This window comes from Sphaerodactylus townsendi, linkage group LG15 (assembly GCF_021028975.2).
Source record: "Sphaerodactylus townsendi isolate TG3544 linkage group LG15, MPM_Stown_v2.3, whole genome shotgun sequence".
Classification (NCBI taxonomy): domain Eukaryota; kingdom Metazoa; phylum Chordata; class Lepidosauria; order Squamata; family Sphaerodactylidae; genus Sphaerodactylus; species Sphaerodactylus townsendi.
The window spans coordinates 9436652-9464645 of record NC_059439.1 but is presented as its reverse complement, the minus strand read 5'-3'; the positions used below and the strand labels follow the sequence as shown (position 1 = coordinate 9464645).

The following is a 27994-nucleotide window of genomic DNA, read 5'->3' as shown; positions in this document are numbered from 1 at the left end:
GTAAAAGTTCAAGGGAGAATCCCCATTTGACTTTCTAACTGAAGATGATTCCAAGCTCCCAGCTCTTTTCAAGTCAGCTGTTCACTTCCAGCATCCTTCTTCCAACCTCCCTCCCCCTCCCCATCCTCCATTTCCCTGCCAGGTTCCCCCCATAAATCCCCCCAGAAGCACTTTGCAGACACCCAAGAGGTGTGTGTGTGTGTGTGTGTCCCTCACCTGGCACCAAGCAGCCATCCAGGAGCAGCAGCAGCCACAGGTATCCCACCAAGCCCCCATTGCTTTTGTCATCTCAGACACAAGATACACCCAGTGTGGAGGGACAGGCAGGCAGCAACAGGGACAGAAGGGCAGAGGTGCCAGATTTAACACCTTCAGATCTTCAGATCACAAACATTTATTATACATCACAAGAAAAAACAACAGAATGGAGACAAACAAAATGAAGTAACTGGGAAAAAAATAATATCCAGCATTCATAGAGGTAATATAAACAAGGGGGGAAAACCCCAAGGGATTAATGTAGAGTGTTAGTCAGAAACCTGGCCACCATTTCCAATATCACAGGATCCTGGTTATTCAAGAGGTAGTTCAGTTTAGAATTAAGATATCAAGGGCCTGCCAAAGTGGGGGTCAAAAGAAAAAAGTTGGGTCTAATCCCATAAATTTCGGGCGAACAAACAGAGGGCGGTTTCCCACTGGCGATTAACCATGGCATAGTCACCCAAAATATCCAGGTTTCCTCGCAATCCCCCCACTGCCAAACCATGGAACACAGATCAGTCCGGTTTCTGGCGCTCCTCCCCCCCCCCATCACGGGATTTTCCTGGACCTGCTTGTATATGAACCTTTTTGAAAAAACACCCCAATGGGAGCTAATAGGAGATGGGGGCTACACATTTAAGGGTCCATAATTTTGAGGGTCCCCAAACTTCACCAAACCTGGGTAGTATCATCAGCCAAGTCTCCTACTGATACTACCCAGATTTTGTGAAGTTGGGTCCAGGGGGTCCAAAGCTGTGGACTCCCAAAGGGGGTGCCCAATTCCCCATTGTTTCCAATTGGAGTTAATAGGAGATGAGGGCTACATATTTGAGGGTCCATAACTTTGGCCCCCATGAACCAAACTTCACCAAGCCTGGGTGGTATCATCAGGAGAGTCTCCTAAAGATACTCTGAAATTTTGGTATTGCTAGCTTAACAATTGCACCCCTGACAGCAGGCACACACCCCAAGGGGCAGGCCTAGATGTCTTCACTAGAAACATGCTGCAGTGAGGATGTTCAAACCTGGATGAAAAGGTGCCGATTCTTTTGAAACTTGGTTGTATCTAGATTAAATGTTCATGCTTGTGAATTTGGCCAGAGTGTGCTCAAGCGACTCTTCAAGAGTCTGGCAGTAAGAGCAAGTGTGCTTCTGATGTGCAGATTTCAGAAACCAACCATGTGAGAGGGAAGGTGTTGGTTCTTGCCCTGGTGACCACCCATCTCAGTTTGGGGTCAGAAAGTATATTTAAATAATCCGCTATCCGACATTTCCCGGGTATAATGTCAAAATGGAGGGGGGAACACAAACTCCTTGCTTTACCACTTAATGATTGATATTCTTGATCAAATAATCACTCAGATTTGAGACCTGTTTTGGGGAGCAGGGGCAAAAGAGAGCAGCACCAAGGCAGCCAAGGAATTAAGATCTGAGTGCTGACCTGGGTGGGAGAGCCCCAGAAAGCAGGCCAAACTGCAGATAGATGGAAGTCTTGGCTACTGGAGCCTCAAAATCTCCTCTGTGTGTGGTGTCCCTTTTGGAGCCTCCTGGGCAGAAGTTGCAATCCCTGGCAACATGGCCACCAGGAAGTAACCTGTGTGGTCCTGGCATGCACAATGCCTGGGAGCAGGGTGCATTCCAACAATGGCATGGACTGTGGCCCCCTTTCAGGGGGCACCTAGGGCAGGTGCCTTGTCTGCTCCACCCTAAATATGCCTCTGCAACTACCCCCCTCAAGATCCACCTCCTCTTCAATCTCTCCTGTTTTTCTTGAACTACTCATATCCATCCAGTACTACATGCCACCAAGTCTCTGTAATGCCAACAAAATGTCTGCATTAGAAAACTCTTCCCTCTTACAACCCCAAACTTTGGGCATTGGTACATGGAAACCTGAAGCCCCACATCTTCCTCTCCTTTTCACCCAGCCTTCTCAGGTGGACCTCTGCTGTTGGCTCTCCTTCACTGAAATCCCTATGTTGGTCATCTCCTTCCCCTTGTGGCATCAGTTTAAAGCTCTCCTGATGAATCTCCCAAGTTCCTTCCGAACACAATCTTCCCCAACTTTGATTGATGAAAACCATCAACCTTGGTGGGTGCGGTGATCTCTCTCTGTCTCTCTCTCTGTCTCTCTGGTGGATTCCATACAGCACAAATGTAATGTCTTTGGGACATCTTATACATAGTGTTTTGAGGAAGACCTTCATACAGCTCTTTTCCCCAAAAATCTGGAGATGAGCAGTAATCCCATGAGATCCCCAGGTCCTACCTTGAGGCTGGTAATGCAATCCTAACCATAGAAGCTGAGGTAGTTTGCCATTGCCTCCCTTTACAGAGCCTTCCTTTGTAGTCTCCCTTCTAAGAGCCAACAAGATTGAGCTACACCGTGGGCGTTTTCCCACTCACCCTGATCCCCCCTATGCCGCGCGCTGCTCTCAGCGCGCGGCATCCCTGGCGCGCACCCGGGCATCCCCACGACCCCACGCTCTGCGCGAGGTCATCAAAAGACGCCGTTTACAAGAGCGCCAGAGATGCCGCGCGCTGAGGGGGCATGACAGCAGCAGCTTCGGGGCGGCTGCACTGTCGCCGCCCCTGTCATGGGGAGTGCCCCGGGACCCCGCGCTACTTGAGGAGAGTAGCGCGGGGCTTAAGGTAAGTGGGGAAAGGCCCCATGCTACCTTCCCTCCAGACAAAGGGAGGTGGATTTCGCACAGCATAAATAAGGCAATAGGAGGGTGAAGGATGGAGGGAGTAAAGGACAGGTGTTTGAGGAATTCACATGGAAAGCTGATACAATGGCAAACCACCTCAGCTTCTCTCTTGCCTTGAAAACACTTTGCTGGAGTCACCATTTTTGCTGTGACTTGATAGCACTTTACACATCTATCTATCTATCTGACTGACTGTCTGTCTGTCTGTCAATCGATCCAGCTAGCTAGAACCCTTGTCCTTGTGTCAAAGAAAAGCTTGTTTATGTAGAACTTTCATGGGAGGACTAGGTGTAGGAAGACTAGGTGAACCTGTTTCCACCTCCTTTTCATGGGGTGTTTTCTGGCTGAACTCTCTAACTGAAAACCAGCAACATATTTTATCTTGCCCACCCTGTGTGGTCTTGACCCTCTGGTTGCATCAAGCTGTCCGGGAGTGAAAAAATGAGCCCTAAGTGCATCACCCAGTTCCTTCTCTCACAATTAAAGTGATTCATAGCTCGGCAGGTATTCTGGTCTTCATCATGAAAAGAAAAATCCCAGGCTCATTAAAGTCAATATGAAATCAAAATGAAATCACACTAATGATGGAGGAAGAATACTTTGTTGCAATAAGCTGTAATTATTCTTTCCTTCTGTATAGTTTAGGGCAGTGTTATTTTGCGACGGCTCTGCTGTAAATTTTGCAGTGAAGGACCAAGCTGACGACTCACGCAAGCCAGCCGCTGACAGTAGTTTGGAGGAAAAGTGCTGACGCCATGAAATGCCTCCTGCCTTCGACTGAGATTTCTGGAGGCAATTTTGCCTCGGGGACAATTTTTCTTGGCAGAGACAGGCAGGCGCGCTCGCCCTGCGGAAGAGCATAGGGAAGTCAGATGGAGACACCCACCCACCGTGCAGTATAAATAAAGACCTGAGAACACACCAGTATCTGTAGTTTGTTTTTTGTTTATCAAGCTGAGCATCTTTGGCTTTTTCTTGGGCTTTGGGCTTCCTTTCAACTTTCACGATGAGCTTTAACACCAAACAGAGCACCAATACTACAATATACAGCAGAGGGAGAAGCAGCAATGCTAGCAGCACGGCTAGAGAGGCTGGAGTCAGGGTGGTCCCGGCCGTCTCGGCCAGAGGCACATCCCCGGCTGCAGGCAGTGCTCGATGCAGCCTCTCTGGGAGAAGCTTTGGCGGGGTGAGTGGCACAAGTGGCATTGACAGCAGGGGCATGATAGATGGTGGTTATGGGTTCAGCGCGGGCAGTGCCCGCTATGGCGGCCTAGGTTGTGGATTTGGTGTTTGCCACGAGGCACCTTTGATCGCTTGTGATGAGAAGATGACCATGCAAAACCTCAATGACCGCTTGGCCACTTACCTGGACAAGGTGCGAAGCCTGGAAGAGGAAAATATGGAGCTGGAGGGCAAAATACGGGAATGGTATGAGCAGCAAGGACCCGTCTATGACCAAAAGGACTACAGCAGTTACTATCAGCAAATTGAAGATCTGAAAAACCAGGTAAGAAAACTCTTCCTGTAATCTGGAGAACTGGGTTTGATTCCCTGCTCTGCCACTTAAGCTGCGGAGGCTTATCTGGTGAACTAGATTAGCTTGTGAACTCCAACACATGCCAGCTGGGTCACCTTGGGCTAGGTACAGTTTTTTAGAGCTCCCTCAGCCCCACCCACCTCACAGGGTGTTTGTTCTGAGGGGGGAAGGGAAAGGAGATTATAAGCCCCTTTGAATCTCCTTACAGGAGATAGGGGGATATAAATCCAACTCTTCTTCTTCTTCTTCTTCTTCTTCTTCTTCTTCTTCTTCTTCTTCTTCTTCTTCTTCTTCTTCTTCTTCTTCTTCTTCTTCTTCTTCTTCTTCTTCTTCCTTTGTAATGCATGGCCTGACTAATGCTGAAGATTACATCATAAATTAAGGCGTGATGCTCTGTTTTAATGATCAGAGAGAGGAACATTTTATTTTATATCATGGGCAAGGTTCTTTTCAGATACCCTGAACATTATTTGGAATGTCATTGTGTTATAGAAAAACATGGGTGGGTGGGGAATGCCTATTCCTGGTTGTGGGTGTTTCTCCTGAAAAGACCCAGACTGATGAGAGGAATGCTTACTTTCTATTTTGGGTTCTCTGAACACAAAGAACAAAGTTAAGTCAGGTCTTTGAAATTACAGAGCTAGTGAAGAAGCAAAGATAGTTTCTGGGGTGCCCTGAAAAGCAAAGCAAAACAAAACTATAATATGTGTGATCTAATCTAATCTAAAATGAAGGGAGTGTTCACATATTTATTCATTACTTTCGGGAATTGTATGAAAAGTTGGAGAACTATTCTGCTTAGCAAAACATAATTATACTCCACAGGTGTTTCTCCACAGTGCATTTACTCCAGTTTGGATTGTGACAGTTGATTGCGTTGGTGGTGGTGGTGGGTGTTGGTTGGTGATGATAGGCCAGAAATGGCAAATTTGCCCCTGAGTGTGAATTTTGGGGACAGAGGAGAGGAAGAATATTCTTGTGTAGTTGAAAAAAGAAAGGAATTTATTCTAAAAGTATTATTCAGTTTATCTGCAGCAGAAATGAGTTATTGACTTCCTGAGACCCTGCCTGGGAGAGTTGTGGTAATGGTAACAGTAACAGCAACAAGGACGGGATTTGGGGAAAGGTGGCGGCTCTGACCTAGAAGTAAAGACTAGAGCAGGGGTGTCCAACTGTGGTGCTTCAGATGTTCATGGACTACAAATCCCATCAGCCCCTGCTGGCATTGCCAATTGGCCGTACCAGCAGGGGCTGATGGGAACTGTAGTCCACAAACATCTGAGCACCACAGTTGGACACCTCTGGACTAGAGGATGCTGAGATGAGCAGGGTGCACACCGGCCTACTGAGCCACACTCAGCAGCTCAAAAGTAGGGGAAATTCTGCCAGCCGTAATAGGTTGGGGATGACTCTGAAAAGAAATTAAAGAAGTGACTGGGGAAAATCTGGAACTTAAGTTAGACACTTGGTACAATAAGAAGTAGCTGACAGAAATGTTTATTTTTTTCCCAATTATTTCTCCCCCACAGATCATTTGTGCCACCGTGGATAACAGCAAGCTTGTCCTGGATATTGATAATAACCGGATGACTGCGGATGACTTCAGACTGAAGTGAGTCCTTACGAATTTCACAAGACCCAGTTCTGTTTTCACTTTCTTGCTCTCCACTTACCTATTCATAAATAAGGCAGGTTCTAGTAGAGTTGCTAGCCCTGGGTTGGGAAATACCCGGAGGAAATAAATAAGTATTTATTAAGTGTTATAGCTACAGGTCTTGACAACATAACACAAAACCATATTTATAAAAGAGACACACTAAAATAAAATATACAGTAAGATTAAACAATTCCATAGGCAGAAACAGAACAGGTGAGTCTATTTTTGAGGAAATATCTGTAGAATTTGAGGGTGAAACCTGGGGAGGGCGGGGTTTGGAAAAGGGGAGGGACCTTAGTATGGTTTAATGCCATAAAGTCCACTCTCCAGAGAAACCTTTTTCTCCAGGAGAACTGGTCTTGATTGCCTGGAGATTAATTGCAATTGTGAGAGACCTCCAGATATCACCTGGAGGCTGGCTATTCTAGACCCCAGGTAGATATATGGAAGGGAAAGGAAAGGGGATTGGTTGCACTCTCAGGGCTTTTGATCCAAAGCAGGACCACCAATCTCTAGTCTAGGAGGTGGTTGGAGATCTCCTGGGATTACAACTGATCTCCAGCTGACAGAGATCAGTTCCCCTGGAGAAAATGGCTGCTTTGGAAGGTGCACTCCATACCTGACTGAGGTCCCTCCCCAAACCCCGCCCTCCCCAGGCTCCACCCTAAAAGTCTTCTGGAGGTGGCAACCCTCATCCAAAGAGAAATCTTCCAGCAGTCTTTCATCACTCAGTGGCCTCCCTCAGACAGGGGACATTTTTATTCTTCTTGCTTGTGATGCAGGTATGAGACAGAGCTGGCTCTGAGCCAGAATGTGGAAGCTGACATCAATGGCTTACGCCAAGTCCTGGATCAACTGACCCTTTGCCGATCTGATCTGGAGATGCAACTGGAATCCCTCCGGGAAGAGCTGTGTTGCCTCAAGAAGAACCATGAGGAGGTGAGCCCCTTCCCCAGCAAGACCCTTGCAAAGAGAAGGTGGGTCCCACCCCACAACTCTTAACAGAAGAAACATTGAAAAGATCCATGCTTATTTGAAACAAAGCTTGCACTCAGCTTAACCCAATCGGGGTTGTCGTTGTTTTGCAGGAAATTAAGGACTTTAAGAATCAAGCCAATAGAGATGTCAGTGTGGAAGTTAATTCTTGCCCAGGTCCCGATCTGAAGAAGATTTTGGAAGATATGAGAAGCCAGTATGAAACCATGATTGAAAACAACCGCCGAGAAGTTGAGCAGTGGTATGAAAATAAGGTAGGTTGTCTGCAGGGCTGGGTTAAGTCTGACTGATGCCATAAACACAGTCCAACCTTGGTGCTCTTGTCCTTCCATTTGCCAGTAAACTGGCTGCCCTCAGTGGTTGCTATGATATCAAGTGTGCATATGCTCACAGCCAGTAACTTTACGTGCCAGAATTCGCATTCCCTGGGTGGCGACATTAGGATGAGATGGAGACATGTATGTGGCAGAAGCCTTTATTGTGGGACCCTAGTTTAACTTCAGGGTTTTGTGGTGGTGCCCCTTTTTCACCCCCCCCCTTTTTCTTAGCCACAGTGGACCTTTTTTGTGGAAATGGTCTCCTTTCTTCACTTTCTGTGGTGCCTCCTTTCCCCCTGGTGCCATAAGCACATGCTTATTGTGTCTAATGGTTAATCCAGGGCTGGTTGTCTATGGTATTCAGTCAGTTATTGAAAGGAAGGGGTGTGTGGGGGGGAGAGATTTAATTCACAGATGTAGATATGATAGAACTTAGCAACAGGCTGCTTTTGAATAAAATCTGTACCTCTGTGGGAGAGTAATTTAACTCCTCCCTGCACTGTGGAGCTGTGGAGGAGGAAAGAAGGTAATGCTCTCCTTTCTTCTTTTTGTGATTTCCTTTCGAACCACTGATTTGGCCCACCATTTCCCATTCAAAGTGTGTCAACACAAAACCTGCTGCTGACCAAGGACATGGGCTAGTGCAGGGGTCTTCAAACTATGGTCCTCCAGATGTTCATGGACTACAATTCCCACCAGCCCTGCCACTTGGCCATGCTGTCATGGGCTGATGGGAGTTGTAGTCCATGAACATAGTTTGAAGACCCCTGGGCTAAAGAAAACAGCTGGTGAGCTACTGAGAGATCCTGTTTTAAAGCCACCTTCCTGCCCCCCCCCCCCTTGTTATATCCTCTTGCATGGCTCAAAGTAATCATAGGATCAGCCCAACAATTCCCAGATGACTTGTTTGGGGGAAGGAAATTCTAATTTTGCATTTGTTGATTTTTTACAGATGGAGGAGGTGAATCGGGAGGTCACCAATAGCAGCAAAGAAGTTGAAGATTGCAACAACCAAGTGATTGACCTGAAACGCCAGCTACAGACCTTGGAAATAGATCTGCAGGCTCAGCTTAGCCTGGTAAGCACACATCTGCCGTCATACAACCTGGGCCCTGTGAATCCTTCCTTCCTATCTTTTTTTTCCCATTACTGAGCCACAACATTGCTGCTCAGGTACCAAGGACACAGGCAGCCATTCTTGGTGGTTTCTCTAAGACTATGGAGCTCTGTTGGATGCAATTAGATGTAACTTTACAGGTATTCAATGTGCCCAGGAAAAACCATACAAACAGGAGCAAACCTCCATTGTCTGCACACCTTGGTCAACCTTTTTGAGCCTGTGGGCAATTTTGGAATTCTGAGACAGGGTAGTGGGTAGAACCACAAACTGACTGCCACAGAACGTTGAGCCACACACCAGGAAGTCCAAGTGCAGGAGGAAAGAGTGGTAATTTAAAAACTAATACACAGAGAAAAAGGAGTGGGTGGGAAAAGAAAACTAACATTGTGGTGGCAGCTGCTGCCAAAGTTGCATTATTTAAATCTGTGTAGCCTATACAAATTGAAACATGAGAACCAGCGTGGTTTAGTGGTTAAGAACAGTGGACTCTAATCTGGAGAACTGGGTTTGATTCCCCACTACTCCAAATGACCAGCGGACTCTTACCTGGTGAGTTGGATTTGTTTCTGTTAGGTCTCAAACCTTAAGTTTTGTTAGGTCTCTGTTAGGTCTCAAACCTCAAAGAGACTCTGTATTGTTGATCAGGAGTGTTTATTGATAAGCGTCAGGGCACCAAAGTTCTGACAAACCTGGCATTTGCCATCCCCTTTATCCCTGTTGTTAGTCCCCCTCCCATTTTCCCAAGAACAGTGAAATATAGTCTACAGAGGTGAGGCGCCCCAAGGTTGGTGACAGATAGTGATAGAAAGCCACCTGGCTTTCTGTCCCCAAGAGATAACAGAAACAACACTGTTTCTCTTGGGACCAGGGTGTCAGGGGAAGCCTTGTTATCTACAAAGTGTGTGAAGCCATGAAGTAAAGATCAAGGAAAGAATGCTTCAGATGGCAGGGGTAACATATAGCAGGCTGGTTACATATGTCTTGTAGCAGCATTGAATTGTAGTAGCAAGCAGTTACATCAAGTTAGGAATGCATGTCAATCACCTAGATACAATCCCCCTGATAGTTTCCCTGCTCCTTCACATGAAGCCTGCTGGGTGATAGGCTAGTCACAGTTCTCGCAGAACTCTCTCATCCCCACCTACCTCACAAGGTGTTTGTTGTAGGGAGAGGAAAGGAAAGGAAAGGGGTTTGTAAGCTGCCTTGAGCTTTCTTACATGAGAGAAAGGCAGCTTATAAATCCAAACCCTTCTTCTTCCTATGAGAACTCCACTGGCCAATCAGAAGCCTTGTAAGGCAACAACAATACTTGACCCCACTCACTTACTGAAAACACTTGGCAGGTGCCAGGTCAATGCAGGCCATGGTGCCCATGGGCATGACGTTGCAGACCCCAGACTTAGGCACTGTACTGATATTTTGATGATCCCCTGATCAGTAAGAGAGCACAGAGCAAAGCTGGACCTCTTCATGGTGCTAATGTCACAGAACTCCTTTTAAAAAAAACTCCCTGTGTGGTAAGTGTTCAGCCTTGTTCCAGCTCCTCATGTTTTCCCTTTTGCATTCCCTGAATTCTTCAGAGAGACTCACTGCAAGGTTCTTTGGCTGAGACCGAATGTCGCTACAACAACCACTTGGCTGAAATACAGAACCAGATCTCGTGTGTGGAGCAGCAGCTGGCAGAGCTGAGGGCAGAAATGGAGTCCCAGAACCGAGAATATCGAGAACTTCTGGACGTCAAGTGTCGCCTGGAACAGGAGATCCAGACGTACCGCAGCCTGCTACAAGGAGGGCAAGACGACATTGTGTAGGTCATTAGGGAAGCACCCCAAACTTCCCACCTTCTAGAAATTTCGCAGATTGGCTGAGAACCTGAGTCACTTTGCCTAAACTTTTACTAGGTATACATTCAGTATCTGGTACATATTTAAAATATAAGCAGTGTAAGTCCCAAAGTTTCTAAAAATCCAACATTGAACTGGTTGTTTTGAGTTTTCTGGGCTGTGTGGCCGTGGTCTGGTGGATCTTGTTCCTAACATTTCGTCTGCATCTGTGGCTGGCATCTTCAGAGGTGTATCACAGAGGGAAGTCCATTACACACTGTGTCCTGTATCACAGAGGGAAGTCTGTTACTCACTGTGCAACAGACTTCCCTCTGCGATACACCTCTGAAGATGCCAGCCACAGATGCAGGCCATGAAAGTCTTCCTCAATACATCCAACTCTGAGCATTTGTGTTTCAGATATTTTTTGTTACTCATATATGGGGATTCTCCTTGCCTATCCATAAAATGGAACTTGAAATTTAGGAATCAAGCACTGGAATCCAAATTCTAGAACAAAGAGATATATGAAAATGCTATTGATTAATGTCCTATTTGGAGGCCAGACATAGATGGGGTGGGAAGTCACTAGAGGCATGCCAACATTTCATCCCTCCTCTAGGCTTATGACTTTAAAAAGCAGTTTGACTTACAACCCTGTGCGTTGTCCTTGCTTCTTTAGACCTCACTCAGTGCTCCCTTTGACCCCCTCTCTAACAGGAGCCTCAGTAACAAAACAGGACTTTCCAGACAAGGAAGTGGGAGTCCGAGAAGCCCCCGCAATTACGCCACCTCTCCTAACCGTGCCCAGCCGCTGGTGACTGATATCAAAGGTAAAAAAGAAAATTTGGTGCGCCAGGGCAAACATGAGTATGACCTGCCCTCTCTTAAAAATATCCTTTGTCTTCAATGATGAAAAGCCAAAGTGGTTCTTCAGATTTCGTCTGAGCATGTGACCATGAAATGGGGTAGGGATGAGATAAGGATGACCTAATTTCCTAACACAATAGAAGGAATGTTTGCAACATCAAGTGAAGCAGAAGGCTTCCTCTACCCTGGAAATTCTCGACCCATTCGTGCAGACCCCCAACTGGGTTTTTAAAATACCTACATGTTTTAGACATGTTTTCATACATACATGTTTTATACATGTTTGGCTGCAGGTTTCTTTGGCCCTCCATTGTGGCAGCCCTCTCCCCCAGCATAGTTTTCCCTCCCCCTCCTGAAATCAGCTGGAAGGTGTTATTGTCAGACATCCCTTTGAATCCCAAGGAGAGTCGGCATGGTGTAATGGTTAAGAGCAGTGAACTTTAATCTGGAGAACCGGGTTTGATTCCCGACTCCTCCACCTGAGCGGTGGACTCTTATCTGGTGAACTGGATTTGTTTCCCCGCTCCTCCATGTGAAGCCTGCTGGGTGACCTTGGCTTAGTCATAGTTCTTCAGAACTCGCTCATCCCCACCTGCCTCACAAGATGTCACTTGTGGGGAAAGGAGTTTGCAAGCCACCATGAATCTTCTTACAGGAGCGAAAGGTGGGATATGAATCAAAATTCTTCCACTTCTTCTTCCTCTATTGTCTTCCCAATGGGAATGGTTGGTTTGGTTTAGCATTTCCTGCCAAGCCCTCTTGCAAGACCTGACCCTTGACCAGTATCCAACGATTCCAACCCCAGTTACTCACTCTGACCTTTGTATCTGATCTGATTCCATTAATTCAACTGAATATATGTCTTCGTAATACCCATCCTTTGTGTGAATTCTTCAAACACCTGGCCTTGACTCCCTCCATCCTTCACTCTCTTAATGCCTTAAGATACAGCCATAAAATGTTTCTAAAGTTACAGAGTTGTTAGGAATCAAATTCTGTAGTTTGATTTTTGAAATCACCCATCTGATTGCTATCTTGGCTCCACAGTTAGAAGTCCACCTCATTTGCCCCCAAGTTTTCCTGCAGGCCACTTTCTTGGCATCCCCTTTGTGAAGAGGTCTGTGAGCATGCAATATTATTTCCTTCCCCAGAGGTAATTTTTTGTTCCCTGTTTTTCTTCCATCAGCGTACGTCAGATAGATTTCCAAAGCTGCACCTGTGGAACGAGCGGTCTGTAACCTGCCATGAAAACCAAGTATCCATGAATGGGCTACCTTTAAGCTCACTGTATTACTCTCTTCTTCTTGAAAACGTGGTGGTTCCTACCATTGTTCTGAGTGTTAGTTTAAAAAATTTTAAACAGCTGGTCTTGGGCATTCTACTGAATGTGGGTCTTTAATAAAACTATTTTTCTGACTGATGCAAACAAAGAAAGTGTGTGTGTGTGTTATTAAAACCATATCATATTGTCTGATACTGGGGAATAATCTTGGTCCTGTTTACTAAAAAGACCAAAGCTGTGCACTCATAGATTATTTACAGGGCAATCTTAAAGAGAGTTACAGACTTAAAGTCAGTGGGCTTTGAAGGCTCAGCTCTGGTTGGGATTTCATTGCTAGTAGGGATTCCAGCCTCAAGGTACGACCTGGGGATCCCCTAGAATTACTGCTCGCCTCCAGACTACAGATATCAGTTCCTCTGGAGAAAATGGATGCTTTGGAGGAGGGAAGTCAGCAAGTCAGTCTGGGACAGTGGACTCTATGGTATCATATACTTCTAAGGTCCCTGACTTCCTCAGGCTCTGTCCCCAACTTGGACATGGCAACACTAACACCCCCACCCTTGCCAGTGGGTGGCAACTCTAGACTCCTCAAAGTTTGGAAGACCTACCCTTATGGTGGTTGCCCCAGCTGGCTCACGGGCCTGATAAGCCCCTCAAGGAGCTGGATCCAGCCCCTGGGTTGAATGTCTGACACCCCGCTCTTGAGCCTGAAGCCTTCACTTGGAAAGTTGGTGCGTTTCTCTGAAAGTGGGTCATCTGGGGGATGGTTCTGAGGCAAAAAGTCCTGCTCATTAAACATTGACTGTTCATAGTCATAATAAGACTGGAAGTCATACCTTGCATCTTTTGGAGAATCAATGTCTTCTCCTGATGCTAATGGAGGATCCTGCATGATTTTGGTTGGACTAGAACTGAGGGAGGCATAGGGGTTCTAATTCTGATAGTCACAGTAGGTATTGTAAGAGTCTTGGATCCATCAGAACAGAAGACGATAAGATCTCTTTGGATTCATACACAGTGTGGAGTTTGGACCACTGTCAGAAGCAGTTCTGGACAAGGCTTTCTTTCATACAATGGCATTTAGGAGTGATACTCTGTCATGTCTTGTTTTGGGGATAAATTATCTACATACTGTGTATCTCAAGACAGGGCCATCAAGAGCAGGGGACTGGGTGGACCCAATTCCCAGGGCCCCTGAAACTAGCATCATGCAGCATCCAGTGGCATGCATTTTACTTTTAATGCAGTGCTGCTGCAGCCACTAGGGTGCTGGGAAGTCTGAGTACAGTAAAAGGCACTCTGTCGGCTAGATTATCTTTGTGCAAGGCTAAAGTAAATCCTTATCTAACGCAATCATGCTAAGCCCATCAACCAAACCACCACTGGAGTCAGATAAGCCAGCAGGGCTGATGGCTGCTACAGCAATTGTCAGGCTGCCCCCTGCTAAGAAGGTCATTGTCTCCAGCAGTCAGTAGACTCCCACTTCCTTTCCTTGCACCCAACCCTTTCCTTGCACCCAGTTCCATAGCTTTGTCTGCTCCAAGCAGCAGTTAGACCCCTTCTACACATGCAGAATAATACAACTTCAATCCACTTTCACAATTGTTTGCAAGTGGATTTTGCTATTCCGCACATTTGCAAAGTGCATTGGAAGTGGATTGAAAGTGCATTATTCTGCATGTGCAGAAGGGGCCTTTGTGAGTTGCAGCAAGTTAAAGCACCCTTAATTTCCCTCCGCTTTTCCACACCTTTCTCCATTTTGCCTTCTTTATATCATGATCTGCCTTCCAGTCTCTCTCCCTCCACCTAATTTCTCCACCTCCCTCTCCCCCCACCATTATTTTCAAGTCCTGATCTTGATTCCTTCAGATCCCTTTCCAACTTGGCAACTTAGAAAATACTTAACAGTAGAACAGTAGCAAACTTTTGTTAACATTATGAACAGAAGGGAAGTAGTAGTAAAGTAGTAAAAGAAGTTCCCTCCCCTTCCACCATGTACATGCTTAGTAATGGAATAATAATCGGTTTGTGGTTATACATGCAGAATAGAAATTAGAACTCCCAGTTCAAGTACTGGGATATAATTGTGTTGTCAGGACATCCAACAGTCTTTTGTAAAGGTGACTATGCTATCAGACTAGTGATGTAATCTTTTTAGATAATACCAGCAGAATCAGTCTCAAGGATCCCAGTACTTCTCTTCTAGAACCACTACATAACCTGCTTGCCTGGGCGTTTGTGCTAGAAAAAGGTACAAGGGAAATTGAAACAGGGTTCTTACTGATTTTCTTACTAAAGATTGATTGGGAAACAGTTTTTGTGAACTAGAGCCCACTTCATCAGATGTAATAAGTGTATTGATGTAAGATGTAAGAAGTGTATTGGTAGACATATATGTATGAATGAACATAAAATTACAAAACTAGACATACAGCTAGAGGCAGTAATATTGAGAGGCACAGTAATATTGAGAGGGACCTGCCCTGATTGCTGTGTTCATAGTATTTAACATAACTTGAATGCTGAATGATCAGTTCTTCCATCTGCTAAAAGGGTTGCAGCACTACTTGATAAAGCAGCAGCAGCAGCTTCATCCTTTTTAGGTGCTGTGGTTTTTCTGTGCTGTGTGGCCATGGTCTGGTAGTTTGGGTCCTAATGTTTCGCCTGCAACTGTGGCTAGCTGTGAAGAGACAGACAATGATGTTACCAGACCGACACATGGATGGATGAGGGCTCAAACAGTGTCTACCAACCCTGCCAACCCTGGGGGTGCCTAGCAGTGCCATGCCAAAATAGGGAGCCCATTCTCTGCATTGACTAGTGTACCCACAAGGATACAGTAAAAGCTTGTCTGGACTTGCCCTTGCCCATATCTGCCTTACAATATACCAGCTTCAAACACTTCCTAATGGGATTAAGCCACTTGGAAGCTTTTGTTTTCCATCTCCAGCCCTGGACTACTTGCCCTGTGAAGACAAAGGACTTGTTGATATATTGTTAATGTATTTGCCCCAAGTGTTCCTGCCAGTATTGTACTATCTCCAAAACGTTTTCCTCTGACTAATCTCTCTTTAATAACCACCCTATTTACATTGCCATTGTTTTATAGATATGATTGACTCAGCTCTCTGCCCACCTCTGGGTGCTCCCAACTTAGCCCATCAGGCTAAGCACTCAAACCATTAGATTAACGACTCAGCACTTAAGTTTGGCTGTGGACTTAAGGATCGGCTGTGGACCAAGCTTCCATACAGAGGCTCTTTCTGCTGCCACCTCCTCCTCACCTTCTCTTTAAGACAGAGCAGAGGCATAGCTATAAGGGGGCGGGGGTGCGCCATGCACCAGGTGTGCACCAATGAAGACAAAGAATCGCCCCTTCCCCCCTCACCCCATCCTGCCTCACCTCACCTCGCCAGGCCTGGCCCCACCCCACCAGCCTGGCCCATTTTCAGCCAGCAGAAAGCTGTTTTCAGCTGGCAGAAAAAGGTAAGTGGGGGGAGCGGAGGTAGGGGGCTTCACCCAGGCACCATCTTGCCCCCGGCACCATTTTCTCCCCCTGCACCCCTGAGTCAGAGCAAAGGAGATTGTTCCTTTGCTCCATCTTACAGGAGAAAACCCACCAGAGCCTCATGAGTCATACTTAGCTACATTGTCATACTTAGCTACATTGTCATTTTATATGCTGTACACCGCCCAGAGCCCTTCGGGGATGGGGCGGTATAAAAGCCTAAATAAATAAATAGATAGATAGATAGATAGATAGATAGATAGATAGATAGATAGATAGATAGATAGATAGATAGATAGATAGATAGATAGATAGATAGATAGATAGATAGATAGATAGATAGATAGATAGATAGATAGATAGATAGATAGATAGATAGATAGATAGATAGATAGATAGATAGATAGATAGATAGATAGATAGATAACGGGACAAACCCCTAAATTATAAATTATACATGTTATGTTGTTAAAGCTGACAGTACGCTTAGGTTGGGTGTAAGCATTGCATCTATTTCGTTTTCCCCCCAAGATTTCTATTTTTTCCCAAAAAGAAAAAAATATGAGTGAAAAAATTACATCTCCAGCAAGGATGTCTAACATTTGCTGAGAGAACAGAATGGGCTAGCATCTGCTTATATGAAGCTCTACAGATCCATGGACCACTGCTGTCGCCTCTTGGCTCCCCTGTCTTATGCCTGGTGCTCTTACTTCAACATGGAGCTATGCTTTGGAAGAAACCTTTCCGTACCTCTGAGAAGCTCTTTCATTGGGCATTTCTGCACAGCGCATTGCCAGCAGAGCTCGACTTGTGTCCAGCCCAGGTTGTCCACACTGGCATACATATTGACACAAGTCCGACTCTCCTTCGACTTGCCTAAGCCGGGTTTTCTTGATCTGCGCTGTGACCTAGTACTTTTTGAAGAAGTTGTGTCGACCTCACGCTTCGTGAACTGTCTGTTGAGCCTGACTCGACTCTGCTCGACACTCCAGCCAATCACGTCGTTCCTTTTTCTGGCCAATCAGGGCTTACTGTCTCGTACACCAATCATGGCCATGCAGAGCATGCGTGGTGCCAGAAAATCTGGGTGCCGAAAAGAAAAATCCGTAAAGGGACCATTGTCGTGCACGAAGCATTGTCCCGGCAACCAAATCCACATCGCCCAAGTGTACCTGCCTATTGTGTCTCAGCCAATCACTAGCGCTTGCTGGCTAGATCCCTCCCTCCCCATACAGGAGGGATGTTCGAAGGGGGTGTTCGCCAAGTCGCCATTTCGCTGTTTCGTTTTCCAAGCTGGCGGAACCACGATGGATCCCCTTTTTGAGTCCACAGCATCCTCCTCCGACAGTGGGTCAGGTAGTCGAGGGGTGGAGAGAGGTGTGTCATGGAGGGATTGTGAGATGGGGGACTTGATTGAAATCTGGGGTCAGCTTGAGCTACACAGTAGAATAAAGAGATGCCAGCGCAACATCCATCTTTTTGAAATGGTCGCAATGGAGATGCACGAGAGGGGCCACCAAAGGACATCTCTTGAGTGCAGAAATAAATTTAAGGCACTCAAAAGGGATTATAAGAAGGTTGTTCAACACAATTCCATTTCTAGAAACAGCTGCAAAACCTGCCCTTACTATGAGGAGCTGGACATGCTCCTGGGGACAAATGCCACCATTAGACCAAAGGGTATTGTTCGCAGTCATCATTACCATAAGTCTGCGGACACTGCAGAGCGCTCATCCCCTCTTCAGACGATCAGGGAGGAAGACATTCGTGAGAATAGTCAACTTTCTGGAATGTCAGGTAATGGTGCTGTTGCATGGAGGAGGGATGAAACGAGGGTTGGCCAAGATGTGAATGAGACTTTGGAGCACCCCCTCCCCTTTCTGATCAGAAAACCAGCAGTTCTGAAAAATTCTACCTTTACCAAAAAAAACCCTTTTCTTGAATACTTATCTGTGAAGTACTACTCACCTGTACTTTGGGACGTTGTTACAGTAAAGGTCCAAAACTGGTTATGCGATGTTCTGAGGGTCTGTTGCTCCATTCGTCAGTTGTGCAGACATAAACGTTTGGAGGAGAGGGCAGGGATTCTGGGGACACGAAACGGATGCTGCCAGCTGCTTCTTGCTTACTGTTTCACTTGATTGCGTACTAACAGGGAACTCGCCCACCCTCTACAGTGATGACGACGAGGGGGGAGAGGGGAGTACCCCACAGGGTGCTACTTCGCTGCAAGGTAAGCACGTGAATGGCCACACAGGTCCAATTTTCTACAGGAGGGGCATTCAAAAAAATGTATTGCCCATTAGCGCCACATGGTCCACTTTGCATGCACTGTTGCTGGCTGAGGACTGGGATGGCGCTCGTGGGCACCTTCTGCATAGCAATGATCAATAATGCCTATGCCATGCTGCACCTGGCACTGGCAACTCGCAGAGAATTTTGGTCATCTTGGATTGTGTGTAAGCCTGATGTGCCCAAAGGCCACATTCCCCTGCTACCCTTCTCTCTACTGCAGGCTCATGTGGTTACCCTGTACAGGTGGTGCAGTCTCCAGAGCAGGGGGCTCTGCTCAGAAAGAGAAGCGTTCGTTGTGTGGCCAAGCTGTCCGGGATTGGTGAGCGGATGCTGGACACCACCAAAGGCATCCTTGACACGGCGCAGTCAGAGATGAACATCCTCAACAACCAAATGTCAACCATAGTGTAAGGTTGTGGTTTAATTTCAGTCAAGCAGCTCGACCTTGGGAGGATTCCTCTGGCTGGGCTGTGTGCCCAGGTCTGCTGTTATCGTTAATTTTGCTTTCTGTCTGTGTGAAATCTTGCTTTCTGACCCTGTGAGAACTAACGCTTTGTTCTGGGATTGTTTACCTTATGCTTTGGGCGGGAGAAGTAGCTCTTAAAAGCAGCTACACATCTGGGGAAGGTCAGAATCTGCATAATGTAAGGAATCAGCAAGGACCAAACTTAAAGTAATTTTAGCAGTTCTTTAATTCTTAAACTTCCGACTTCATTTTGAAGATAAAGACGTGATCAATAAGGCCAGAAAAATTCTCAAAACCATAAAACAGGGCAATTGTCCTTTTGCCAACTTCGCTCGAGAATTCCGTGTAGCCGCCAGTAAGGTCCCCGATTGGCCTGACCGGATGAAATGTGAATACTTTTTTGAAGCCGTGGACCTGGAGATCCGTAAATGTGCAGTCATGCACCAAGAACCATGCACAGTAGCAGAATGGATTGAAGTTGGCAATGCCATCGCTACCCGTCTCACGAGATCCAACGCGACTTCGGGGAAACAACAGCCACCTAAGGCAGCTACAGCCCCGACGAAACGAGCTACCGGTGGGACGCCAACCACCGAATCCACTTCGGATCGTCGCCGCCGTCTGGGATTATGTCTCTACTGTGGAGGACCAGGGCATATGGCTGCCAACTGCCCGAAGAAGCCGAAAGTTCCCACCCCTGCTCCACGCCAGTTAACTGCCAAAACTCCCCGCAAACCCGGGCCAAAGGCACCTCAGGGGGTGTCCAAAGCTGTTTTGGAGGATGAACCAGATGATTTTGAGATCGAGGATGAACCAGGGAGCGCCGTGGGTCTCTCTTCAGCCCCTGCGGAGGACAATCTCCCTCCGGACGCTGTGAGTGATGGAGGCGCCCCCATAACAATCATGACTTCTCTGGCTAACCCTGTCAAACACACGCGCATCCTTGCGCAAGCTCTGGTGGACTTTGGGTGCTCTCACTGCCCAATGAGACCCCAAGTTGCTGAACAGTTAGGTCTCAATCGAATTGCTTTGTCCAAACCCATCCCATTTACCCAAATGGATGGCAGTCCCTTAGGAAGTGAGGGTTCCGCGCGCTTCAGAACTGAACCAGTGCTCTTGCATTGTGCTGAACACTGGGAAAGACGTAGTTTCATCCTGGCGCCGGTGGCCAAACATCCCATAGTTCTCGGTATGTCTTGGTTACTAACCCATGAACTGACCATACAGTGGGGCCAACGCATCGTTCGCTTCACGGATCCCCCTTGCGGGGATCACATGCATGAAGGGGAGCCTCCAGATGAACCCCAAGGACCCCAAAACACCCTAATCCCTCGGCTTTTGAGGTTTCCCCCAGGCCTGAATTGGCTGGAATCCCCAGGGACTATTGGGATTTGTCTAAAGTGTTTGAGGAGGATGAATGTGATCAGCTGCCCCCTCACCGAGATACGGACTGTAAAATCCTGTTGGTGCCAGGGGCCCAATTGCCCAAGGGTAGAATTTACCGTATGAGTCCTACCGAGGAGAAGGAGCTCCGTGCCTTCCTGGATAAAAACGTGGCTCAAGGGTTTATTCGTAGAGCTACAAAGAGTACCTACACCGCTCCGGTACTGTTTGTTAAAAAGAAGGATGGGTCCCTGCGGTTGTGCACTGATTACAGAGGTTTGAATGCGGTTTCCCTCTCCAACAAATATCCTTTACCCCTGATTAAAGCTCTCCTAGACGCTTTGGGAACGGGACGCATTTTCACAAAACTTGACTTACGTGAAGCCTATTACAGAGTACGCATTGCAGAGGGGTTTGAGCATTTGACCGCTTTTAACACTAAATTTGTAAAGCTTGTAATGCCTTTCGGGTTATCCGGAGCCCCGGGGGCTTTCATGTCTCTCATCAACGAAGTGCTTCAAGATTTTTTGTTTAATGGTGTGGTCGTTTATTTGGATGATGTCCTCATATATTCGCAGACGGAAGAGGAGCACGTTCATTTAGTTCGAGCCGTATTGCAACGTCTCCTCGATAACTTTCTGTTTGTGAAACTTTCCAAATGTGCTTTCCATCAGACCTCTATGGATTACCTTGGTTATCGAATCTCACCCGAGGGGTTGGAAATGGACCCAGCCAAGGTGGCGGCCGTAGTAAATTGGCCCGTCCCTACCACCCGCAAGGAATTACAATCTTTCCTGGGGTTTGCCAATTTCTACCACGACTTTATTCCTCAATTTGCGGAACTCGCCTTGCCCCTCACTGACTTGCTTCGCACAAAGGGAAAGGGTCCATTAACCTCCAAACCAGGGGCACCCCTCCTTTGGTCCTCTGCCTGTCAAAACTCTTTTCAACAACTCAAATCTGCCTTTACCACAGAACCCATTCTGAAGCACCCAGATCCCACTTTGCCTTTCGTTGTTCATGTGGACGCCTCTGACAAAGCGCAGAGGAATAAAATTAATAAATTGGTTCCGTGTGCTTACTTATCCAAAAAGTTTTCCGGCCCTGAGCTGAACTGGACTGTGGGTGATAAAGAAACTGCTGCTATAAAGGAAGCCCTTAGCACCTGGCGGCATTGGTTGGAAGGTGCTGCCCATCCGTTCCAAGTTTGGTCAGATCATAAAAATTTGGCGGCCCTTTCCACCCCCACCAAAATGTCTGCAAAACAATTGCGTTGGGCTGGTTTCTTTTCCAGGTTTTCCTTCTCTGTTCATTTTTTTCCTGGCAAAAGCAACAAGCTGGCGGACGCACTCTCCCGCCTGCCCAAGGGGGTGGATTCGTCCTTATGAGCCATACCCCGTACTGTCTTGTCGCCCTCGCAACTGGGATTGGCGGTAACCTGATCCCAGACATCTGATTCCATCCCACCCCCTTCACTAGTCATTCCCGATATCGTTTCGCCCTTTCTACGTCAGTTGGAAGAGGCGGGACGTCGGGCCATCCCATCCGAGGATGCCGATTCCCTCCTCCAATTGAAAGGAGGCGTCTGGAGGAGGGGAGAGTGTTGGTACATTCCGCCAGCGCTACGTAAACAGGTTTTGCTTGCTGGCCCTGATGCCAGGCAGGCAGGACATTTCGGATTTTTGAAAACGCTGCACCTCTAACGGCGTCAGTTTTGGTGGCGCACCATGTGCAAAGACATTGAAGCGTATGTGAAAGGTTGCCCTACGTGTGCTGAAGCCAAGCCCATCCCTGGTAAACCTCATGGGCTACTACAACCCATTCCAGCAGCCTCTAAGCCCTGGCAAGTTATATCCATGGATTTCATTATAGATCTCCTGGAAAGCCATGGAAACACTGTTTTGTGGGTGGTGGTGGACTTATTCTCTAAACAGGCACATTTCATCCCATGCCCCACCAACCCTAAACTGGCACGGTTGTTTATTCAACATATCTATCGACTGCATTCCTCACCTAATAAGATAATTTCTGACCACGGCCCTGTTTGTGTCAAAGTTTTGGAAGGCTTTCCTGGAGCTTCTGGTAACCACCCCGGTGGTCGCTGCCCCGTACCACTTGCAAAGCGGCGGCCAGTCGGAACTGACCAACAGAACACTAGAGCAGTATCTGCGTTGCTACACAAATTATCACCAGGATAATTGGTTTGAGTTGTTGCCTTTCGCCGAATATGCCTACAACAATGCAGTTCATAGCAATACCAACAAAACCCCGTTTGAGGTGGTGTCAGGACGATCCTTCCCACCATTTCCCCTTCTCACTGATCAGTCTCTGCCACCTCCGGAGTTCAGCGAGTGGATTCGGACTTTGGCCGAGGGGTGGAAGTCAGTGTCGTAATCGCTTTCACAAGTGCAAGAAGCCCAGAAAATGCAAGCAGACAAGCATCGGTCTGAATTTCCTTTGCAAGTGGAGGCATGGGTTTAATTGTCCACGAAAAACTTAAGAGATGTGCACAAATATTCCAAGCTTGGCAAGCAATTCATAGGCCCCTTTCAGATTAAACAGGTGATCAATAACGTGACTGCTCAATTGGATTTACCCAATTCAGCCTGTGCTTCATTCTAGCTTACTCAAAGCGGGCTCCAGATTCCGATGCTTGGCGCAACCCATCGGAGGCACACCCACCAGTGATTATTGACGGACACAAGCACTAATGCAGATTGATGCTGTCTTTGGACTCCCGCTACTCATCGCAAACGCTTACAATATTATTTAAAGGTCTCTTGGGTTGGATGCCCTTCCGGCGATAATCAATGGATCTATGTTGAAAACATGGATGCGCCTTCTTTAATTTCTGCTTTTCATAAGTCATTCCATCAAAAGCCTGGGGAGGGAGCTTTCGTTGGGGAGGCAGAGTGTAAGGTTGTCGAAGGTTTAATTTCAGTCAAGCAGCTCGACCTTGGGAGGATTCCTCTGGCATGGGCTGTGTGCCCAGGACTGCTTTCGTTATCATTTAATTTTGCTTTCTGTCTGTGTGTGAAATCTTGCTTTCTGTCCCCTGTGAGAACTAACAGCTTTGTTCTGGGATTGTTTACCTTATGCTTTGGGCGGGAGAAGTAGCTCTTAAAAGCAGCTACACATCTGGGGAAGGTCAGAATCTGCATTTTCCTGTATTGTGCATCATGGAAGTTTAAGAATTAAAGAACTGCTAAAGTTGCACTTTTAAGTCTGGTCACTTGCTGATTCCTTACACACATAGCCAATGCTGTCTTAGGCACAACAGCTGCCATGGAAAGTCTGGTCCAGATTTTCCAGCAGAAAACCATGATGACAAGGCAGACAAAGACTTTTGTCCAGCGTGGCCTGTGGTGACGCAGGGGAAAGTGGGGGAGTGTGTGGGGAAATGTTCTGAGGATGCTCCTGGCAAAAAAAAGGCAAGGCAGCCACAACATGGCAATGTCGGAGGGAGGTGGTGAGAAACGTGACAAAGAAGCTAACAAAAGTGTTGGATCTGTAGAGTTCTGGAGCTTACACGCCAGAACGTCGCGGGCAATCCCCTTCCCCCCTTCTCCTGTTTGTCATTTACAAATTTTACAGTAGAGGGTGAAAGATAAGTGGGCCTGCCAGCACGCCTAACAGTGGTTTCATGTTGTTTCCCTGAGCTTGGCAGCACCGCTTCATGTGAAGGTGGTGCAAGCGGTGGTTTATGTAAGACTTTGAACAGCACAGACATGCTTACAATAAAGAACATTGGTTTATTCCACCTCGAGTTAACTGAACGAGGATGTACAGTCATGTATGATGACGACCAAGGGGCCAACTCGTCCAGATGAATTCCAACAGGGATTTCTTCCTTGCATGGGGTGGAGGTGGGTTTGCTAAACATCACGCATTGTCCAACATGGAGTCTGCTTCGACACGCGTACCTCTCTGGATCCAGACATCAGTCTGTTTCCGACGAGGACACAGGTGGAGAGGGTGTGCTGTAGGCCTCCGTGCTGACATCCTCCACATCTCACGCATGCTTTGTCTTGCAGAGTGCCTTGCCAGCCCTCACCGGCGTGCACAGTCTGTGTTCAAACCAATACACCTCCCTTCCCTTGATTTGTTCTGTGAATCTGAGGTCCATCCTGTCCATCTGCTGCTGTAGGACTTGCACTGTAACATTAGAGACAGTGTGTGGCTCAGGTTAACAAAGGCATGACTTCACGTCGCCATGTCACAGGCAATAAAACGCATGATCCACCTGATCGCAGCACTTTTTTATCACACAATTAACCAGTGATTGCTTGATCTCATGCACTAATCTTGTGCCTCTGTTGGATGCTCGTGAGGACACATGCCGCACCGCTTATGCGCAAGGTGCAACATGTTGGGAATTAAGACCTATCAGGACCATAGATCGCAAAGAGGCCAACCAACCGCTTTGGGACAGGCAGGCAGCCAGAGTGACAGTTGCACATCTTGAACATGACGCTGCATCCACTCCCTCCGCCTCCCCAAAATAAATACCCAAAAGAGCATCCCAAACATCAAAACCTTACACAATTCCAGGCATCTGTCCAAGACCTTCCTTTGGTTTCATCACGCTGACAAGAAGAATCCATAACTTGCACTGTGTTCTGATGAAGGGCCTGAGGGTGGAGGTTGGGAGCAACAGTTAGGTCTCCAAAGACATGTGCTCATTGTCTCTCCCAGTCCATCAGGCATGCATGCAACAGCATCCTCCAATATTTATCATCCTTCATATGATTTCCAAAAATGTCTTCAAATTCAAATGCTGCCAGCTTTCTACCATGATCGTGCATTGCCTCACCAGTTACTCTCTACCTGGTGCAGGACTCTGTATATGGCACCTTCAGCGGACGCCCCCTCAATGGGACATGAAGCTCTCCCAAGCTCTCATGGCCACAGGCTGCAGGTAAATACAGAGTGATTCGGAGTTTGCATTGTAATTCACCCCCCCCTGCTTAGCCGGTAATGAGTGCTGCTGGCAAGATGCCCACTGCAATACCTCCTGTGGTTCTGGCCACTCCTCCTGTGTGGCAGTGGCTCAGCCACGCCATGTCTAGCATGCTTTTGGGCTCTTTTCCTCCTCTTGCGGTTCCACGAGCTGCAACTTCAAACACATTATGCAAAATGGAGTTAATTTGTGGGAAGGAAGCTCTGTCATCGTGAACTGCATCATGAGAGATGGCTTGGTATCCTCTCTCCGCATGCATGTTATTATTCGTCGTGTTATTGTCTGTACTCCACTGTGTTTCTGATGCCAGCTTGGCTGTCCAGCGGCATGCCAAAGCTCCAACATATGGTAAGAACGTGCTTTGCACTTTCGCCAGGCACATCCAGCCACGGCATGTCTCCATTATGCCATAAATTCTTGACCTCAGCGCTTCCAGCTTCTCTCACGCATTTCCCACGGATGTCCTTCAGTATCCTCTTGCCCGGAGGGAAAAAACAGATCTCTGAAAGCATCACGCTTTTCGATTGTGCAGCTCCCCTATTCATGAATTCCCGGGTCAGGGCCCGGTTTCTGTAGATCGCCCACAGAAGTGCCATAACTTCCATGGGAGACCAAGGCGTACTCCATCACAACACTGAATAACACACACCCATCAAATGGGCATCCTCTGGGTGTCACTTCGACTGTGATCTGGAAACATCGCGGGTGTTTTGGAGGAGGAGAGCAGCCATTTTTTTGAAGTGCGCCAACAGATCAACTTTCCCAGGATACCACTACAAATTCAGTGGCCCAATGCTTAATACATGGGGGGGCTCCTCCCCCATGCATCTTCGGCTTAAATGCGCGCTGATGTTCCACACATTGGGACGCCAACAGTTAGGGTAACGTAATCGAGCCAATGATCCTGCGTTCTACATTAATTGGCCGAGACTGGACTCTTACCAAATTTTATACAATTGGAAAAAAAACATGGAGGAGGGAAGTGATAGGGCATGGTGTGAAGTGGCAGCCAAGAGGAGATCCAAATTTTATTTCCAGACAATCAGGGAGAGGGATCTAAGCCCCTAACCTTATGAGGAGCCTCCATTTGCCCAATCGTAAGGGTTTTCAGGGCAATAGTGAAGGTGCTAGGCAGGGCGGGTTATCTCAGTGACAGAGGGAGCAGGCACTCGATCAAAGTGGAAGGCCCTGAAGAGGGACTTCTTCATTGTCGTGAAGGAGACATGGGTAATTGGGGTGCCTCGCTTACCTGTAGTTCATGGCCTGAGCACTACAGCACACTGTTAGTAAGGAATTCCCAAAGAGCAGAAATAAAAGGCTTTTGATAATAAGTCCGCTTTATTCAGACATCCTGGAAAGTACACACACCACGACATGGCAGGAATGAGCAACCCCTCTCCAAATCGACAGGTTATAATGCTGACTAACCTATCCCCCCGGCTTCGCTCTCATGAGAATGGAATTCTACTATGCAAAAGCCGGTAAGCATTCTCACATTGTTGGTGCAGGTTTTGGAATGGACGCCTGCGGTAAAGAATCTCCGTCAAGGCCAGGCTAGGCTGTAAGGGAAACAAGAACTGACTGAGATCCTTACACTCTGCCTTCCTCCTAAAAGAAATTTCCTCTTCCCCTCCGGTTCTGTCCGCCGAAAAGCTTGGTGAAATGCGAAAAGCGAATTAAAGAGGGGGCATCGATATTCTCCTTATACACCCATTGATTATGGCCAGACGAATAGCCAACCCATGACACCAGATATTGGTAGACGCTTTTGCGAAAAGAAGCGAGAGTCCAGGATAGCATCTATTTCATAATGCTTATGTCCATCAATTATAACTGGCGGGGGTGTCTCCGGAGGGTCGTGCCAGGCATCTGCCAGCGGGAGCCTCCTTGAGCAAGCTGGAATGAAAGACGGGATGAATGTTACTTAGTGAGTTCAGAGCGAATCTAAGCGAAAGCAGTAACATCATTGATCACTTTTGTAATCTGAAAGGGACTCCACAAATTTCTTGCCAAGTTTTGAGTATTTGTGCACGTCTGGAAGGTTTTGGTGGACAAATAAACCCAAGCCCCAAATACCGCGTAAGGGGAATTCTGGATGTGTTTATCTGCCTGAAATTTTGGGCCTCTTGAGCCTGTTTTAAGGTAGACTGAACTGATTTCCAGCCTTCCAGCTAGTGAAGTAAAATCCATTGAAAGTTGGAATTCCCTGGTGGCTGCAATACCTCCGCCCGACAGCTGGAGGTAACGGCGGGGAAGGATCGGCCAGAGACTACTTCGAATGAGGTTTTCTGCGTGCTACTATGAATTGCATTATTGTAAGCATACTCTTGCTAAGGGGAAGCAATTCACACCAGTTGTCCCTGATGGTAGTTTGTATAACAAGCGTAAACTATTGCTCTAAAGTGTTCTGTCTAGTCCGTTCACTTTGTCCCGTCACTTTGAACGTGGTAGGGCGGCGACTGCTGGTGTGAAAGTTCCCAACAACTCCAGGAAAGCCTTCCAAAATCGAGAAATGAATTGAGGGGGCCACGATCCGGATACCACCTTCCTTTTCAGGAGAGGAATGTAAGGCGGTAGATGTGTTGAATGAACAACGGCGAGGACTAGTTTGGGAGCTGAAGGTATGGTGGTGCAAGGAATGAAATCGCCTGTTTGGAAAAGAGATCTACCCACCACCCACAAAAGCAAGTGTTCCCGTGACTGTCAACGGCAAGTCAGTGATAAAATCCATTGGAAATAACCTGCCAGGGTCGAGGGAGGCTTGACGGGGATAGGTTTCCAGTAATCCGCATGAGGCTTCCCCGGTAT

The 27994-nt window shown here is 47.2% G+C and overlaps 1 protein-coding gene across 1 annotated transcript; it reads left to right on the top strand.

Moving 5' to 3' along the window:
* The first annotated feature begins 3917 nt into the window (after positions 1 to 3917).
* Positions 3918 to 12722, top strand: LOC125445273 (keratin, type I cytoskeletal 19-like). Its single transcript, XM_048518246.1, has 8 exons — positions 3918 to 4479; positions 6039 to 6121; positions 6949 to 7105; positions 7255 to 7416; positions 8432 to 8557; positions 10180 to 10406; positions 11143 to 11255; positions 12479 to 12722. Exons 1-8 carry the CDS (start codon positions 3979 to 3981, stop codon positions 12490 to 12492), a joined length of 1383 nt encoding a protein of 460 aa, XP_048374203.1. The 5' UTR covers positions 3918 to 3978; the 3' UTR covers positions 12493 to 12722.
* The last annotated feature ends 15272 nt before the right edge of the window (positions 12723 to 27994 follow it).

Coding starts and splice junctions, on each gene's coding strand:
- LOC125445273 (XM_048518246.1), top strand. CDS start 3,979: ATGAGCTTTAACACCAAACAGAGCACCAATACTACAATATACAGCAGA. Junction 4,480..6,038: donor TTGAAGATCTGAAAAACCAG/GTAAGAAAACTC, acceptor TCTCCCCCACAG/ATCATTTGTGCCACCGTGGA. Junction 6,122..6,948: donor GCGGATGACTTCAGACTGAA/GTGAGTCCTTAC, acceptor CTTGTGATGCAG/GTATGAGACAGAGCTGGCTC.